Below are 17,738 nucleotides of genomic sequence, written 5' to 3'. Positions count from 1 at the left end.
ATTTATTGCCCTTGCCCATTTCCTTGGGGAGCTACAAGAGGGTATGCCTCACCAAAAGAGGAAATTAACCAAGAAAGGGACGTGCATAGCATCACAAAGCCAGCTTTCTAGCCCAGGAGAAGAATGAAGGAGCTTGCATATGTAATGGCAAAGGGAAATTCTGAAATGACAGCTAGCATCAGGCTTGCAACTGATGGACAAAGGCTCAAGGAAGGATATTACTGAGAAAAAGAAATGGAACTCATATATTTTACTACAGAAGGTAAAGATGCACACCTGGGGTGGAAAGGGTGTGGAAGAATTGGTGATCAATGCATAAAACCCAAGAAAATGTAAAGAGGACACGGTTATTATTCCTTAGGAAAACAGAAGCAAATGTTGCCATAGTACACTACTTGGCTCAGTTGTGAATGGTGTTTACATAATCATGGTAATGTCAACTGAATGACAATTTAAGCAAAAGCTGTGACATACGTATTTTGGGAGACAATTGGGAAAGCATGTAAACTGTGGATACCCCATGTGTGTTTGTGGTGACAGGGGGGTAATTTTCATCTTCCAGAGTAGGATGTGGATAGATAATGTCCAAAAAATGCAAGGAGTAGTAGAATAGGAATATTATTTAGAAATAATGACATAAAACCGACCAGCAGTAGCTGCAAGAGTTATAAGTTGATAATTAAGGGATAGGGAGATGACAAGTAAGATCTGCTTTGGAATTGTGGTTGTGGCTATAACTTTTATCTTTATTTGAGCTCTAAAACTGTGACTGTTCATATTCTCTTTCCTAAGGATATGCGAATACTCGTAAAATTCCTGATAATCATTATATTCAGTATGATTTAAACTACGAAAATAATTTCAAAAGTAAAAAAACTGTTAGCATATACATCAAAATTTTAGTAATAGATGAGTAGAATTAAAAATACCTTTATATTTTTTATTTTCTGAACTCTCTAAATATTGCTCAATAAGCATCCATTATATTTATAACCGGAAAAATGGACTAAAATCAGAATTCAAGCGGATTTGTATCACATGATTACAAGTATATAAAGTATGCTTTGCCAAGAAGAGATGAGAAAATGAATCAAAATACGGTATAGTGGGAGTGGTTAGTATTTTTTCTACTTCATCTTTGTTTATATATATTCAATCAATAATACGAAAAAAAAGTTTCTTACAATAAACAATCTTAGTCCAAAATTTCCTGGCTCTCAAATAAAAGAAAACCCACTTGGTTTCTCATTTTCAAGATTTGAAAGACAACAGTTCAGTCCTTCAGATATTAGAACTTGGAAGTAAAATTTGAAGGTTGAATGAGATCATTTTACAGCAATACAAAGTGGTCATAAGATACAAAGATATTTCATATGTTTGAAATTCACTACCCAACAGGAGACAATTAAACTGACAACAAAAGCGGCTTGTTACTAAAGTATAATGATAGTACCTCTAATACCCATTCATTCAACAATTATTTATCTCTATTATGTACAGGCACGGGGGATTCAGTGAATCCCCAGCAGTGAATGAAACTATGGCTTGACCTCAAGCCATATTCTCAAGCCATGGCTAGAATGCTTACATTCTAGTGGGGGAAGCAGACAATAAACTGATGAACAAATCAAAATAATGTATGGCAGCAGGTGTGAAGTGCTGTAAAACAACATGGCAGAGAAGGGTCAGGCCAGGGTGAGGTCTGTAATATAAGGTACTTAGACCTTATGGATTAAAAGGCATTCGAGCAAAGACCCCAATGAAGTGAGGGTGTGGAGCAGGCCATCTGGGGAGGGGCATTCCAGATGAGGGCAACAGCCAGATGGGGAGCATCTCAGCGCATTCAGGAAACAGAATGGAGGCCAGGTGGCTGAATCCCAGCGAGCAGAGAGGAGTTTGAGATAAGACAAACAGGTAGAAGAGGGAGGGGCAGCAGATAAGTGGCAGCCAGGCGGGCCACAGGTGTAATTTCGGATTTTCTTCTGAGTGAGATGAGAAGCCATTAGAGGATTTTCAAAGGGAGCAACATGATCTGATTGAGGTTTACAACCACCAGAAGCTGCTGTGTTGAGAATGTAGGGAGATGAGAACCGAACCAGGGGGACCAGGTGGAACTTCCTAAAATAATCCAAGTGAACGGCGGGGGTGGTAGTAGTAGATACGATGAGAAGTAGTTCAGTTGTGGACAGTTTTATAGATACACCCAATGGGACTTGCTTATAGATGTGAGAGGAAGGATTCCAAAATAGACATCGAGATTTTTGACCTGAGCAACCAGAAGTTTGGAATTATTTACTGAGATAACAAATACTGCAGAAGGGGCAAGTTGGGTGGAGAAATTTACTAATATTAATCCAATCTACCTATCTACACACACGTATGTATGTATAGTACTTCACAGTTAACAATCTGTTATTCACACTCAGGGATTTCATGTGCTTTCTTTTACTGCAGGAAGCAGAGAGTGCTGAGGGCACATCTGAAACCACTGGAGTTTGCCACGTGGAGGTCACGTAGCAGTGCTCTCCCACCAAGAGGCCCTCTGCACCCCTGGAAAGAGCAGTGATTATGCAGGACCACCCATCTGCTCAGAACTTTCGTGGTGGTTTGTGCTGTGACTCTGGTCCCATTCAGCTATGTGCTGCTGTAGGCTTAGCTTCCCACAGCCTCCCCAGCTTTGCTATTTGTCATGATCATTCACTCTTAAAATTTATTCTATGACCCTGATGCACAGAGTGATAGCTGATAGTCTCTTAAAACAACTTTTACAATTATTTTGACAGGTTACTGTGATTTTGTTCTCTCAACAATACTTAGAATTTATCTGAATTATAGTTGCATAGATGGCAATTTTCCTGACCTAGCTTTCTGACTATGATTTATGGGTCAGTAAACTCTTTAAACGATGGAATATAACATGTCAGGTGGCAGGGAACACTTACTATCACATGCTCATTGTTGCAGGACGGATGCACGGCCAGCCTCAGGTTGTTAAACGTTAGGGTGATCTGCCTTCCCTCCGGGGCGGTGATTCTCCACTCGCAGATCCGGCCATGAGGATTTGGGTTCGGATAGTTGGGGGAAGTAAATGTTCCAGTAGAGCCCTGAAGATCCCCACCACACTCTGATGTGGGGGAAAAAAGCCAAGAAAACTTCCAATCAAATCAAAATGTCTTTCATCAGGAAAGCTCTAAAAATTAGCCTTCTAGACAAAATTATTCTCTGTATTTATTTATGTGCATAAGGATTTTAGTGAACATATACATTCACTTTTTATCTCTATTAATACTTAACCCTGCCTTCCATGGATAATAGTCCACAGGCAGCAATTTAATTATCATCATGGCCCAAGAAATGAGAGATCAGTGAATGTAATGAACTTAAGAATCAGGAAAATCGGGCCAGGCGCAGTGGCTCACACTTGTAGCACTTTGGGAGGCTGAGGCAGGCAGATCACAAGGCCAGGAGTTCAAGACCAGCCTGACCAACATGGTGAAACCCCATATCTACTAAAAACACAAAAATTAGCCAGGCATTGTGGTGTGTGCCTGTAATCTCAGCTACTCAGGAGCCTGAGGCAGGAGAATTGCTTGAACCTGGGAGGCAGAGGTTGCAGTGAGCTGATATCATGCCATTGTACTCCAGCCTGGACAACAGAGCGAGACTCTGTCTCAAAAAAAAAAAAAAAAAAAAATCAAGAAAATTGGCCAGGAGTGGTGGCTCACACCTGTAACCCCAGCACTTTGGGAGGTCAAGGCAAGACCTCAGGTTTACAAAAAAAAAAAAAAAAAAAGAGGAAAATCAGAAAGTTAATGTTAAGTACCCAGTTTTTCTGAACAAGATGTTTATTTCATCTGAGTTTGTCGGGTTTGCAGTAAGACACATTCTGAGTAACTACAGGACTTTCTTAAGGTGGGCATTACAGTATAACTCTCATCCTCTTATTATAACTCTCGTGATACTAGTTATTTTCCCTTATAGCATTGATCACAGCTGTGATTTTTCATTTATCACTGTGACTTTTTGATGGAGGTCCAAGAAAATAGGGGTCATGTTTTGTTTTGTTTTTCAAATATTGTAACAGCGGTGCCTAGCATAGTGTCTGTCCAATGCGAGTGCTCAATGTTGTGTTGAATGAATCAATGCACTCACCTTCCACACTGGATTCAAATCGCAGTCTGAATCCTGAGGCAGTCAGAGAGCCGTCTGTGACAAACTTGACCACAGCAGTATTGCTAGAAGTATCTACGCTGTCAGGAATGCTGTTTCCACAGTATCTGCCCAAGATGTTTCCTGTGAGAGGCAAATAATTAAATATACATGTCCAGGTGATTGATTTCTTTTAACCTCTATTCGAGGTGTCCTGTGTATACAAAGAAAATAATAATAAACAAGACCCTGTCTATGAAGAAACATTAATTTCTGTCAAGACAAACAGGAAAACATGAATAAAAATGAACATATTCAAATATATGAAGAAGTGAAAAAAATGCAACCAATTAGGGGAAGAATATCTCAGCGAAATGTGGAAGCCTTGCTCATTTGGTTGAAAACATGATCTGAGACAACAGAGTGACAAATATCTGCCTTATGCTACCACTAGGAGACATGCATGGCCCCTTCCCCTTCTCAAGCTATAGAACACCCCTCAAATAACCGCATCATGTGGCAATGGGACGTCTCAGCAGCAAGAGGTGCCTTCCCAATACCGTTGCTCTCCTCAAGTGGCCTCTAGGGGGGGCTATATGACACCTGGGCTCTGGGCATCCATTGTTAATGGTAGAATGGAGGGAGAGAATCGCCAGTACTGCCCAAAACTCATTAGTCTGTACTTCTCTGCAGAGTATAGACATGCTTTTGCCTTTCTTGGAAGTGAAGAAACTTCAGAGGCTGAATAAGTACATGTGAAAATAAACACCCAAAAGAGAGCAGATATATTTCACTAACCAGAAGTATGATTGTCCCAGATCTCCACGAAGTCTTTTTCACAGCCAGAGGAATTCTGAAGGTTAAAATCTTCAAAAGAGATGGTGAGATAGTGTCCGGAGAGCCCCTGGAGATGCCACTCACAGAATAAGTTGTCTCTATATGGAAGTGTTGGATGTCCAATGCTTTCAACAACACCACTTTGCCCTGTTACTCTTCCCCCACACTGAGCTGCAAAAAATAATAAATAAATAAATAAATAAATAAGCAAGCAAGCAAGCAAGAGTGATTCTATTACAAATTTTGTTTTCTTCATTTCACCAGCACATTTGAAAACTTTTAGGTGCCAATTGACTCTGAATTGAAGTTTTTAAAATTCTGAAAATGGTTAGTGCTTTCCTCATTATTTGAATTCTACCATTGATGTAAACAGAAATGATAACACAAGTCTAATCCAATAATGGGAAACAGAAGATGACAACTAAATGGAATATTTGTAGTGTCACATTAATTATTTTGGGACACTATGTAAGAGCTATTAGTCACAAGTTTCATCTCAAGACCAACTGATAGGCTGATCTGGCCTGCCCAGTACCCTGTGTTGATCCTAAAGACTGAACCCATGCTCAGCTGGAAGAGGTACTGTGGAGATACCTGCCATTTCTAGTTTTACTCTCAACTAAACAGTTCACTACAGTAACTGATATCTCAAGGCCTTGAAAATTACTCTTCAATTATGTCTTATTAACTGGGTGTGATAGGTAATTGAATTATATGCAGCTTGACTCAGGATATAACATGATCTATGGTGTAGTTAAACATTGTTACCACTACTCTTTCTGAACTTTCACTGTATTAAATATTTGGTTTGTGTCTAGACCTATTAGATATCAAATTATGTGCTATTGTGACCATATTATAGTGAATCTTAGTGAATCTTCAACAAGCAAAGTTACTGCTCATTTTTTAAATAAGGAAATCAAAATGCGGAATAGGCATATTTGCTTTCTTTTTTTTTCTTTTCTTTTTCTTTTTTTTTTTTTTTGAGACAGAGTCTCTCTCTGTCACCCAGCCTAGAGTGCAGTGGTGCCATCTCGGCTCACTGCAACCTCCGCCTCCCGGGTTCAAGCAATTCTCTGCCTCAGCCTCCTGAGTAGTAGGAATTACAGGCGCCCACCACCATGCCTGGCTAATTTTTGTATTTTTAGTAGAGACGGGGTTTCACCATCTTGGCCAGGCTGGTCTTGAACTCCTGACCTCGTGATCCACCTGCCTTGGCCTCCCAAAGTGCTGGGATTACAAGCATGAGCCACCATGCCCCACTGACATGTTTGCTTTTTATCCAGTGACTGATTTGATACTAGAGACTCAGAGAAAAAAAAGCTTAATTATTTTATATATGATGAGGAATTCAAAGACACTGTTCTAAATATAGTTATCTGGTTCTTAAATAGTTTTATTACTTAAAGTAATAAACATACTGCAGTTCTTCCTTTTCCTTGGGGGATACATTCCAAGACCCCCAGTGAGTGCCTAAAACCTTGGATAGTACCAAACCCTATACAGACATATAGACTATTTTTTTCTCTATTTATGTACCTATGATAAAGTTTACTGTATAAATTAGACATAATAAGAGATTAACAACAATAATAATAAAATAGAAGAATCATAACAGTATACTGTAAGAAAAGTTACGTAAATGTGGTCTCTCAAAATATCTTGGTGTACCTATTTTGGGGCCTCTGTTTACCAAGGGCATTGAAACCATGGATAAGAGAGAACTACTGTATTTCATAGTAAGCTGAAGAAACAGGAGTTTAACTACATATATTTCTTCACAAATAAGTTAGAGAAAATATTCAAATTACTAAGATTATGTTTTAAAATGAAAATTAAAAGAGAAATTAAAGTTGACTAATGACTGTGGTTTCAAACATTTACACACCTTACTTATTTCTAGCATTAAAATATTTTTAAAATTAGGCAAATAGAAAGACTTATTTTTAAAAAGTCATGGTTTTAAAAAATGTTTTAACATATTCATTCTATAATAACTCTTTTATTTAATATAAAAATGTTTCCCAGGGTTTTTATAATTTTGTGTTTTACAGTTAAGTCTTTACTCCATCTTGAATTAATTTTTGTATATGGTATATGGAAGGGGTCCAGTTTCAATCTTCTGCATACTGCTGGCCAATTCTCCCAGCATCATTTATTGGATAGGGATCTTTTCCCCACTGCTTGCCTTTGTCAGCTTTGTTGAAGATCAGATGCCTGTAGGTGTGAGACCCTATTTCTGAGCTCTCTATTCCATTCTATTGGTCCATGTGTCTATTTTTGTACCAGTACCATGCTGTTTTGGTTACTGTAGCCCTGTAGTATAGTTTCAAGTCAGGTATTGTGATGCCTCTAGCTTTGTTCTTTTTGTTTAGGATTGCCTTGGTTATTTGGGTTCTTTTTGGGGTCCGTATGAGTTTTAAAAGAGTTTTTTCTAGTTCTGTAAAGAATGTCATAATAGTTTGATAGGAATCGCATTGAATCTGTAAATTTTGGGGAGGAGTATGGCCATTTTAATAATATTGATTCTTCCTATCCATAAGCATGGAATGTTTTTTTCATTTGATAGGGTGGAGGATGGGAGAAGGGAGAAGAGCAGAAAAAATAACTATTAGGTTATAGGCTTAGTACCTGGCTGATGAAATAATCTCTACAGCGAACCTCCAAGCATGAATTTACCTATATAACAAACTTGCACATGTACCTCTGAACCTAAAATAAAAGTTTCAAAAAAATTATTACCTATAAAATACTTGGCCTTGAATCCCACATGTGTGGGGCTGTTGTCAGATCGAAATCTCAAATACATAACCTCTCCTGAGGACCACTGACTGCTGGGCAAAGATGTCCCACAAAATTTGGAAAGTATTGGTGCATCTGAATCCACTCCATCCCGCAACTCAAGGTAGTTGGAAGTACAGCTGAAGTGGAAACAAAATTCTGTTAAATTTACATGGTCAAATGCCTTATTTTGATAATGACAATCTCACTTACTTTCTTTGAAGATATTATTAAATCATCGTTTCCTAGCATAAAAGACTATGATAGAATCAGCGTAAGCCACGTCACTTTAAACTGCTGTATGATATTTTTCCTAATAACACATTCTTTTATTAGTAGGTCAAAAGACAGGTTTTACATGTTCTACATTCAAGAATATTCACTTCCCTTCCATATTCTGTATTGGTTTTACAAATATAAATGTTGTTTTCAAATTAGTCCCTATGAATTTCAAAAAACAACAAGTATTTTATTCCACATAATGATTTGATACATTTCACATGACAAAGATAAATTCTCTAACAGCTCTGTAATTGGGACTAATGGAGCGTCCCAACTGGAATTTTCTGTGTACATAAACGTAGATAAGCATGTATCTAACGTTTCTTCAGGAAGTCACATGAGCCAATTAATGCACCATGAGTGGAAGAGTAGTATTAGACCCAGTGCCAGAAATAGCAACACAAGCTCTTATATCCAAGTTTTGCACCACAGCTGCATTCATGCAAATGTACACATGCTTTTGTTCAAGGAAAGATAAAATTTTTTTTTTTTTACAATCTATATAGTTTTTCTTTCTCTTCAACATAGTAAGACTTACTCTCTGTTTTGTAATCCTTTCAGAGCTCTTATTAAATAAAGACTGAGAAATTATACTGTGCATGCTTTAGTACTGTTCCGACACTGGTGACCCCTGGTGACACACCACACAAATTCCCATTTGTTAAACAGATGTTTTATCATTTGTGACACCGAATATGAGGCTAGGCAAATAAATATTCATCTATCAGAAACACGATATATTTCCTGTGGGAGGAAGAATGGATAACATCAATCTCAAGTAGCCACCCTCAGTGTCCCTTGCAGGAAGTGTCTAGGGTCACAAGGGACAGTATCCATGTACATAACTTGCTCAGCTGATGGGAGAGTGACTGGCCGACTGTATTTTCAGGCCTAAGCCATTAAGCACTTCCCTTTTCCCCTAGATTTCCTTGCAGTATGTGCTACTGAAAGAAATGGACTGTTTTGAGACATGACAGTTAAAAAATACTAACTTTGGGTAGGAAAAAAGATGAAAATGGAAGTGACATACTTGGGTGTTACTTCAATATCGAATTGATCTTCAAATTGCAGCTGTATGCGTGTTTCCGGTGGAGCCGCTAAGATCCAAATGCAATCAGCGTGCGGGGGATAATTATCAGGGTGGTTGGGGGAGGTCACATACCCAGCAGAATCAGCATCGTGGATGTAGACATTGCCCCCACAGGCTGTCAGCAAACACAATTAAATCAGTCTATGATCTGGTGAAGGGGATGCAACCAATGGCCACAAATCATCTTTTAAAGTCAACTTCTCTGTATTTTGTCTCTATTTCCCTTCATTTATTATGATCCTCATTTTCTTTTCCAGCAAACAAATTCTCAATTTGCTATCAAGGGAGCTACCAGGTGTGACACTTTTTAATTTGCCAGACCATCTATCTATTCTCATTGGAAATTTAATTCTTTCTTAAAGCCAACCAAATGATTATGGCACAGGGTGCATGGGGCAGAACATCACAGAAGCATGAATAAATATCCACCACTTCGATAAGCATGTAAGTATGCTAGCAGTTACAGCCTCCCACTGAGCATTCAGTACAGAAGAATGATGCAGAGCTATGATCTTGGTATATTTAAAAGACTAAGCAGATATATCTTTGCACAACTCTAGGAGCATTCATTCATTATGTTTCTTCAGGATTTAGATGCATTTGAGAAACAAGATCAATGGTGTGAGACAATTTATTAGCCATGTTATGCCAGAGGATAAAGGAGCTTTTTAATATTTCTGTTCTAAAAAACCAAAGCATTATCACAAAATATTTTTCTATTATCAATAAATATTCTTTGGCATTTTCAACAAACAAACCAGATAGGAGTAAAAGTACTTACAATGCCAATGAAACTAACCTGTCCAATCACTTAGCCGTACACATACTTGATCTGCTCAACTCTAGCAACATTTATGTCCACTGTCACTCATCCACTTACAGTCACATCCTGAATTCTGTCAATACTTCCAACTCCCCCAACTCTGAAACTCTAAATTGCAAATCCCTTTGATGAGCTCCGACTCCCTTGCTTTCCTTCAAACTTCCCTTGCAAAATACCAACTCTGTGGCTGTGTTCAATTCAAGCCATTTGTTCATGGAAATTGATGCCCCTGCAAATATATGTTCTCCCATCTCAACACCGCCGAGCAATTCACCCATTACTTTTCATATAAACTACAACAGTTGTTTTGAACTTTACTCCCTAAACCCTTGACTTTCCCCATTTCCTCTTGATTCTAAGCACATTACATTAGGCTCCACTTTACAAAGAAAGTAGAAGAAATCAGAGGAGAATCCCTTCTATTTGTTACCCCTAATTTGTTACTATCCTCAATAAATTCATCTGCATCTCTACACTCTATTTTTCCCTCTGTACATTATCTTCCTGTATCTCTGGATCAAGTTCCCATCCTATTGTCACCTCCAGGATCTTGCCCTATTTAATCTCTCTCTCTCTCTCTCTCTCTGTGTCTCTGTGTCTCTCTCTTTCTCTCTTTTTGCCCTTCCTTCTTCAACCCTATGAAAGCTCTCATGTTCTACCAAGTCACCTTACAGTTATATGCCCAAAGAACTTTTTAAGTTCTTACTTTATATCCACAGCATTTAACACGGTTGATCACATTGTCCTTCTTTACATTTTTGTCCCTTGGCTTCTGTGACACCAAGCTCTTCTCCTCCTTTTACTCCTCGCATCATTCTTCCTCTGGCTCTTGGGCACCTCTCTCCAGGGCTTCCCTGATGTTGCTGGAGGCCCTCAGGAATCCTCCTGTAGGCCTTTCATCTCACTCTGAATAATCCCCCAATTGCTGTCATACATCCTCATGACTTAAACGATAAGCAGTCTGTTGATTATTCCCGTATTTACAGATTCAGTCTAGACCCCTGTTCTGACCTCCAGACTTATGTTCCAGCCACTTACTGGGCATCTCCAATGGAGGTAATTCAGAGATTTCAAACTGAACATGTCTCAAGTGAACACTCTCATTTGCTCATCAACCAGAGTTCCATACCTGAGTCTGCTGATGACAGCATCGGCCCTCTTCCCAAGGACACTCTGTATCCACCTTACTGCCTTATTTTTCTCCTTGATACTTTTCACCATATGGCATCTTATATATTTTAATTATTTATTGTCTGCATCTTAACACTAGAATTAGGCCTCATGAGGACATGGATTTTGTTTGTTTACTGACACATCCCCAGGACCTAATACAGTGTCTGCCCCATGAAAAGTTCTTAATAAATGTCTGCGGGATGAATGGATCCACCCAGCCAAAAACCTAACAACTGCTCCTAAGGCTCCTCCCATCCCTTCCTTCCTGCCTCACATCCAACTGACCTCCAAATTCACTCAATCCCATATTTATAATATCTTTGATATGCCCTCTCTCCTACCTTCTTACTGCCATTGCCTTAGTTCAGGGTGTAATTTTTTTCCCTAAATTACTCTTTCATCTGGTCTCTCTCTCCTTAGTCTTCCCTGCCTCCAGTGATTTCAGTGTTGCAGCTACATTAGTGTTTGTAATATGATCACACTGTTCAGGCTTTGGAGCAAAATCTTCCAATGCCTCCCATTACCTTTTGATTAACATCTTAACTAACTTAGGGTGGCGTCCATGGCCCTGAACACAGTGATTCCTGCCTGGTTCATCACTATTATGTTTACTTCTTTTTGACTCTGTTCTCTAGCAGTAGTGAATTCTTTCAAATTACTGAATATGACTTGTAACATTGAGACTTTCTATGCACTCACATCTTTTTATCATTGATTGGCAAATCTCTTCATCTACTTCCTCTGGAGTCCTCTCTGATGTCCTGGGCTGAAGTAGGTGTTTCTATTCTGTGCATTCCTCTTTCTCGCACTTATTATACCATATACCATGTTCTTTTTTTTTGTTCCCATTGAGACAGGGTCTTGCTTTGTCACCCAGGCTGGAGTGCAGTGGTATGATCATGAATCACTGCAGCCTCAACTTCCTGGGCTCAAGTGATCCTCCCAACTCAGCTTACTGAGTAGCTGAAACCACAGAAGTGCACCACCATGTTCAGCTACTGTGAAAACTTTTTTGGTAGAGAGAAGGTCTTTCTATGTTGCACAGGCTGGTCTAAAACTCCTAAGCTCAAGTGATCTTCCTGCCTTGGCTTCTCAAAGTGCTGGGATTACAGGCATGAACCACCATGCCTAGCCCTGTATCATGTTCTAATTGTGCCTTTGCTTGTCTGTCTCCTCTACCATACTGTGAACTCCTTGGCAGAACTTGGTGGTTTGCATGATGTGAAACACCTTGTAAATGTTTGATTAATTAATCAATAGGCCTATTAATCAGGTGAGAATAAAAGGCATCTACCACAGGGTCCTAGAAATCTCAATCAACCATAGCGAAGGAGCGTCTCTGGAGAAAAATGGTATAAAACTAGGTGATTTGATGTCAAAAAATGTTCACAAAAGGACCTAGGTTAAAGGCTGAGAAATGGGAGTGGCATGGAAGTAGATATGGTGGGAAGATAGCCAGATAGATGTGGGAAGTAGGAGGATGGCTATAGTTATGGAACATGGTTGAGTTGGTTAAGTAGAGAGAACTAAGAGTGATGCTGTTGTTTCAGGTTGCCAACAAGAGGTTGTGAAATTCAGACTTTTAAGTCTGATGTTAACAGCAGTCATAATAAGCTTTAAGAAAGACAGGGAGGAAGTAATGGCCATAACCATACTACATGAACAGTGAATCCACAAAGGAACAGAAGAGGTGCAATGTCAAATACACCCTTAGTGTATCACTTAGTGTATCTGAATTACCACTAAATGTTGACTTTAAAAATACAAATCAAGACTGAGTCTATTGGTTGGGGACGGTGGCTCACTCCAGTAATCTTAGCACTTTGGAGGCCAAGGCAAGTGGCTCACCTGAGCTCAGGAGTTCAAGACCAGCCTAGGCAACATGGTGAAATCTCATCTTTACCAAAAATACAAAAATTAGCTGGGCGTGGTGGTGCATGCCTGTAATCCCAGCTACTAGGGAGGCTGGGTCAGGAGAATCACTTGAGCCTGAGAGGTGGAGGTTGCAGTGAGCTGAGATCGTGCTGCTGTACTCCAGCCTGGGAGACAGAGAGAGACCCTGTCTTAAGAAAGAAAAAAAAGACTGAGTCTATAATAAACAAAAACAGAAAAGTAGAGTTATGTAAGATGGGCTGACACCTACTCACTAGACTCAAGACACTGCTACTCTTGAAATGCTTTGCTACCAAGTGAAAACTGCCCATTCATGACTCAGCTGCAAAGCTCAGCATCGATAGAGGGAGGGATGAGAAGATCGCAGCTTAGAAAGCAATGGTGCAGGTGGCCACCGAGCTGCATTAAAGCTCCCTCCTTGTGCCAGAGCTCTGTGCACTGGGAAGTGACCAAAGCTGCTCCTTCCCTGGTGTTTTGAACCTTACTCAAGCTATTCGATTATTTTTCTGTGTCAGTTGGTGAAGACTCTTACTCATCTCTTTTACCCAAACAAAGAAATCATGTTGACTTTAAATCTCATACAATGTGCAATAAAACATATGATTTCATTTATACATACATATATATATATATAGGAATCTGGGATTCAAGTCATAGGATCATTTTGAAATCTATATTATCTAACTTCTGGTGGGACAAAGCAAAAATTTATTATTATATTACTTTCTACTGACATTATTCCCTTTTTAAAAAGTGATGCCTACTTATTTATTTATTTATTCAATTAAACATTACTAAAAAGTAAATGTCACTAGAATCAAATCATTACAGTAGAATTAAATGCAATTATAATCAAGTGTAATTAAGTACAAGCAATTAAGGATCTCATGTAATATGTAATTAAATCGGTAATAATAGAATCAAAAGATTATGTGTTGTTTAAAACAGCACACAAATTATTACAAAATAAGGCAAATGTAATTCTTACAATGTTTCTATAACTAGAATTAACTTACAGTTAGACATCTTATAATGGAAAGGTCTAAGGAATTTCAGGGATCAAGAAGAATAGTTTATCTTATACTCATGGAAAATTTTACTTTGATCACTAATTAGATTTGTGGCCTCGGAAAAGTCCAAGCCTCATTTTACTTATTTTTAAAATGGAAATAATGATGCTTTACTTGAAAAGTAGTCACGATGAGATATTGAATGTAACAAATACAGTAAGTACTTGAGAGTAGGCATTCTTATGAATTCTATTACTGTTAGTTCAGAAAAGAAAACTTTATATGTTTTTTCTCAAACTTGTTTAATCAATGAAGATCAAGCAATTGCAGGAAAAGTAGATATAATTCTCAGTGAAAATACTTACCTAAACTCTTTGCCTCATATTTGATCTTAAATCCTTGCCCTTCATTACTAGGATCAGAAATAAACTGAACAAACATTTGATTATCTGAGGTGAACAGAGTTGATGAAGCACGACTGCCACAAAAATGACCATTTCCTCCAGGGGATCCCAAGGGTGGAGAATAGATATCAGGACCATTTCTCAGCTGGAAAGACAAATTAAAATTGCATCAACTCCTTTACACTGCAAAAGGAGGAGTACGTAATTCTTATCCATGTATGTCCCAGGAGAGAAAAATTATCATTTTGTTTTCTGAATGATGTATACGGAAAATGTAATTAGAAAGGGTAGCAAGCAAGACCTACCACTAGGTAATCCCCCTGGTTGCAAGAAGAATCTCCATTTGGAATCTGGAAAGGCTGTTCAAAATGGACAGCAATGGTCAGGCCACTTTGGACCAGGACGTGCCAAGAACAGTTGAGGTTGGCTGGGTAAGTCTCCGGATACTTGGGGGACGTGATGATCCCTCTGTCTGCATGCAAATATCCACCACAGCCTTCCCACAAAGAAACAAAGGTAGGTTATTTAAATAGCATTGGTAACTGGATTTTTATGCTTTCTTAGTTTTCTTGGGGGGTTTTCAAAGTGTAGGCAATAAAAATGCTTGAAAATAAAGCCAGAGTGTAGGAAATGATTATTATAACAAGCATGTAATTGAGCACGTGCTATTGGCTACTCAGTTTGTGGTGGTCGTTGAGATCTGGGATATAGAGGTAAGTAATCGAGACAAATTATCTGCTTTCATAAAGACATACAATAAACAAATACATAATATGTGAGATGGTGATAAATTCTATAAAGAAAAATGGATGAGAGGAGGGAGAAGGGTACTTTATTGTTAGAGTTAAGTTATAAAAGCCATATCATTGGAGTAACATCTTCGCAGAGACATGAATGAAATGAAGGATCAAGCCAGATGGTTATGGGGGAGAAAACATTCCAGTTCAGTTAGTGTAAAGGTATCATGTGTTAGAGGTACATGATGGAAGTCAGAATGGATGAGGCAGAATGAGAGATTCCAAAGGTAGCATGGCTAGGTCATGCAGGAAACTGAAAAGACTTACTCTGAGTAAGAAGAGGAAGACACTGAAGGGTTTTGGGCATCGGAATGGCATGATCTCACTTAAGTTTGAAAATATCACTCTCTGTGCAGTCCTTAGACTATAAGGGTTGGAGGGCAGGGAAGGGCAGGAGCAGAGTGTCCAATAAGGAGGGGACTGCCTGAGGCCAAGGAGAGATGATAGGTGTGTGGGCTAGGCTGGTAGCAACAGAAATGGAGAGACATGGTTGGAATCTAGATACATTGTTAGGGTAGAACCAGTGTGATTTGTTGATTGTTAAGTGTGAGACAAACAGAAAAGTCAAAAATAACATAAAGATTTTTGACTTAATGAGAAAAATGTACTTTCCATTTGCTAAGATTGTGAAGAGTGTAGAATTGGGGGGTGGTAGCGTGGAAAAGGGTGGGAATAAAGTGTTCAACTTTCAAAGGTGAAATTTTTTTCTTATCTATCTATCTATCTATCTAATTGGGGTACAAGTGGTTTTTGGTTACATGCATGAATTGCATACTGGTGAAGTCTGAGATTTTAGTGCAGTGGTTCCCTGACTAGTATACATTACACCCAATACGTAGTTTTTATCCCTCATACCCCACCCATCCTCCCCGCTTCTGAGTCTCCAAAGTCTATTATACCATTCACAGGTTAAATTTGAAATATATTCTAGACCAGGAGTTGCCAAGTATGTGTATATATATATGTCAAGTATGTATATATACATACGCATACATGTATGTCTGTATAATGAATTGCAATACATATTAATATATACATGAGAATGAGAGGGCAGGAGATGAAGGAAGAGAATGAAAGGAGCAGGCATTAATTCTCCAGTTGTCAGGGACTAGAAGCTTATCAGCAAGGAAGGGTAGGACAGCTCACACAGCTAGTTAAATTGTAGAGGCGAAAATGTATCTTAGGTCTAATTCCAAAGCCCATGCTCTTAAGCCACTATGCAGCCTGCCTCCCTTGAGCATGAGGAACACAATTTATCTTCAGTTGCTCCCTACTTTATAAAAGGGATATATAAGCAAGGAGGAAATACTAGATTAATTTTTAATGTTAGATTGAGACTCTACTTTAAAATTATTTTTTCGATTAAAAACATGAGAGTCTTTCACTCTTCCATGGACTACTTTATTACCTTTCATTTAGTTTGGATTTAAGGCTGTTACTGGACTTCACATGTCAAGTTTGAAAAGTCTCAATCATACTGTGCATGATGGCATCCCATACATGGTGCCCGCTTTTGACTCATCAAATTCATATTTCAAGAGCAACAAACTCTTCCTGCCAACCCTCAAATGGATGACTTCAACCAAGTAATTTATGAGGATAAATGATGACGTTTTGCTCCTTCGATGAGTTATGGATGTGGGCTGTACTCTATCTATCTAGTTCCAGCTCTCAGCTAGGCTGAAAAATTGCTCTAAAGCTCTCTCTCATGCATTTCCTGCACACACCTCCTTTGCAGTGAAGATGCCCCACCCAGAGACCTGAAGGCAGCACACTTTTGTACGACTTGGCCCCAGTGCTTTGGATCAGGACTCAGCACTGACGTAAGGGGGGCCAGCCATCCAGAGCCTGGGCAGAGACCCATGTCCTCTGACTTGTTTTGTGTCCTGGCACCCAAAGAAAATTATATTAGGAAGAGAGAAAGAGAGAGGAAAAGAGAGGAGATGAGATAACATGGGATTAAAAAAAATATTTGAACTCATTACTCTTGTGAAAGGATGCATTGAAGCCTGCCCTGGTTACACTGGAGTCCGAGGTGAAGCGGATGAACATGTGCTCTCCAGTAGACCGAATGGGCCCAGGAATCTCTCTCCCACAGAGAACTGCTAGCTGCTGGGCCAAGTTATTGTCTCCTACATTGAAAGAAAGGCAACAACGTGAAAACACAGTCTTGAGAACCTACTCTACAATCGTTTGCTGCTTAGACAAAGCAGCTCACACATTTTTCTCAGAACATCAGGATTCATAGGAGATAAGGGGATTCTCAAAAAGAAGGACCCCTCAGGGGCGATATCATTCTGGCTCCAGCTTGCAATGGTGCTTCCTGCCCTTCTCTTTACCCCCACCCCACCTCCTTTTTTTTTTTTTTTTTTTTTTTAGATGAAGTCTTCTTCTGTTGCCCAGGCTGGAGTGCAAGGGCACAATCTCGGCTTAATGCAACCTCTGCCTCCCGGGTTCAAGCGATTCTCCTGCCTCAGCCTCCTGAGTAGCTGGTTTTAT

The 17,738-nt window shown here is 39.1% G+C and overlaps 1 protein-coding gene across 1 annotated transcript in view; it reads right to left on the bottom strand.

Moving 5' to 3' along the window:
• The window catches only part of CUBN (cubilin), a 308,780-nt gene that overhangs the window by 85,234 nt on the left and 205,808 nt on the right, over nucleotides 1–17,738 (bottom strand). Inside the window, exons 41-48 of the mRNA XM_025396458.1 lie at nucleotides 17,225–17,371; nucleotides 14,748–14,938; nucleotides 14,404–14,587; nucleotides 9,080–9,254; nucleotides 7,729–7,907; nucleotides 4,948–5,157; nucleotides 4,153–4,293; nucleotides 2,943–3,124 (exon numbers count right to left, since the gene is read on the bottom strand). Coding sequence (XP_025252243.1) covers nucleotides 2,943–3,124; nucleotides 4,153–4,293; nucleotides 4,948–5,157; nucleotides 7,729–7,907; nucleotides 9,080–9,254; nucleotides 14,404–14,587; nucleotides 14,748–14,938; nucleotides 17,225–17,371 — 1,409 coding nt within the window. The remainder of the gene's footprint in view (nucleotides 1–2,942; nucleotides 3,125–4,152; nucleotides 4,294–4,947; nucleotides 5,158–7,728; nucleotides 7,908–9,079; nucleotides 9,255–14,403; nucleotides 14,588–14,747; nucleotides 14,939–17,224; nucleotides 17,372–17,738) is intronic.

The sequence above is a fragment of the Theropithecus gelada genome, chromosome 9 (assembly GCF_003255815.1).
Source record: "Theropithecus gelada isolate Dixy chromosome 9, Tgel_1.0, whole genome shotgun sequence".
In the NCBI taxonomy this organism is placed as follows: Eukaryota; Metazoa; Chordata; class Mammalia; order Primates; family Cercopithecidae; genus Theropithecus; species Theropithecus gelada.
Note: the sequence above shows the minus strand (reverse complement) of the source record. Positions and strands in the feature narration are given on the sequence as shown.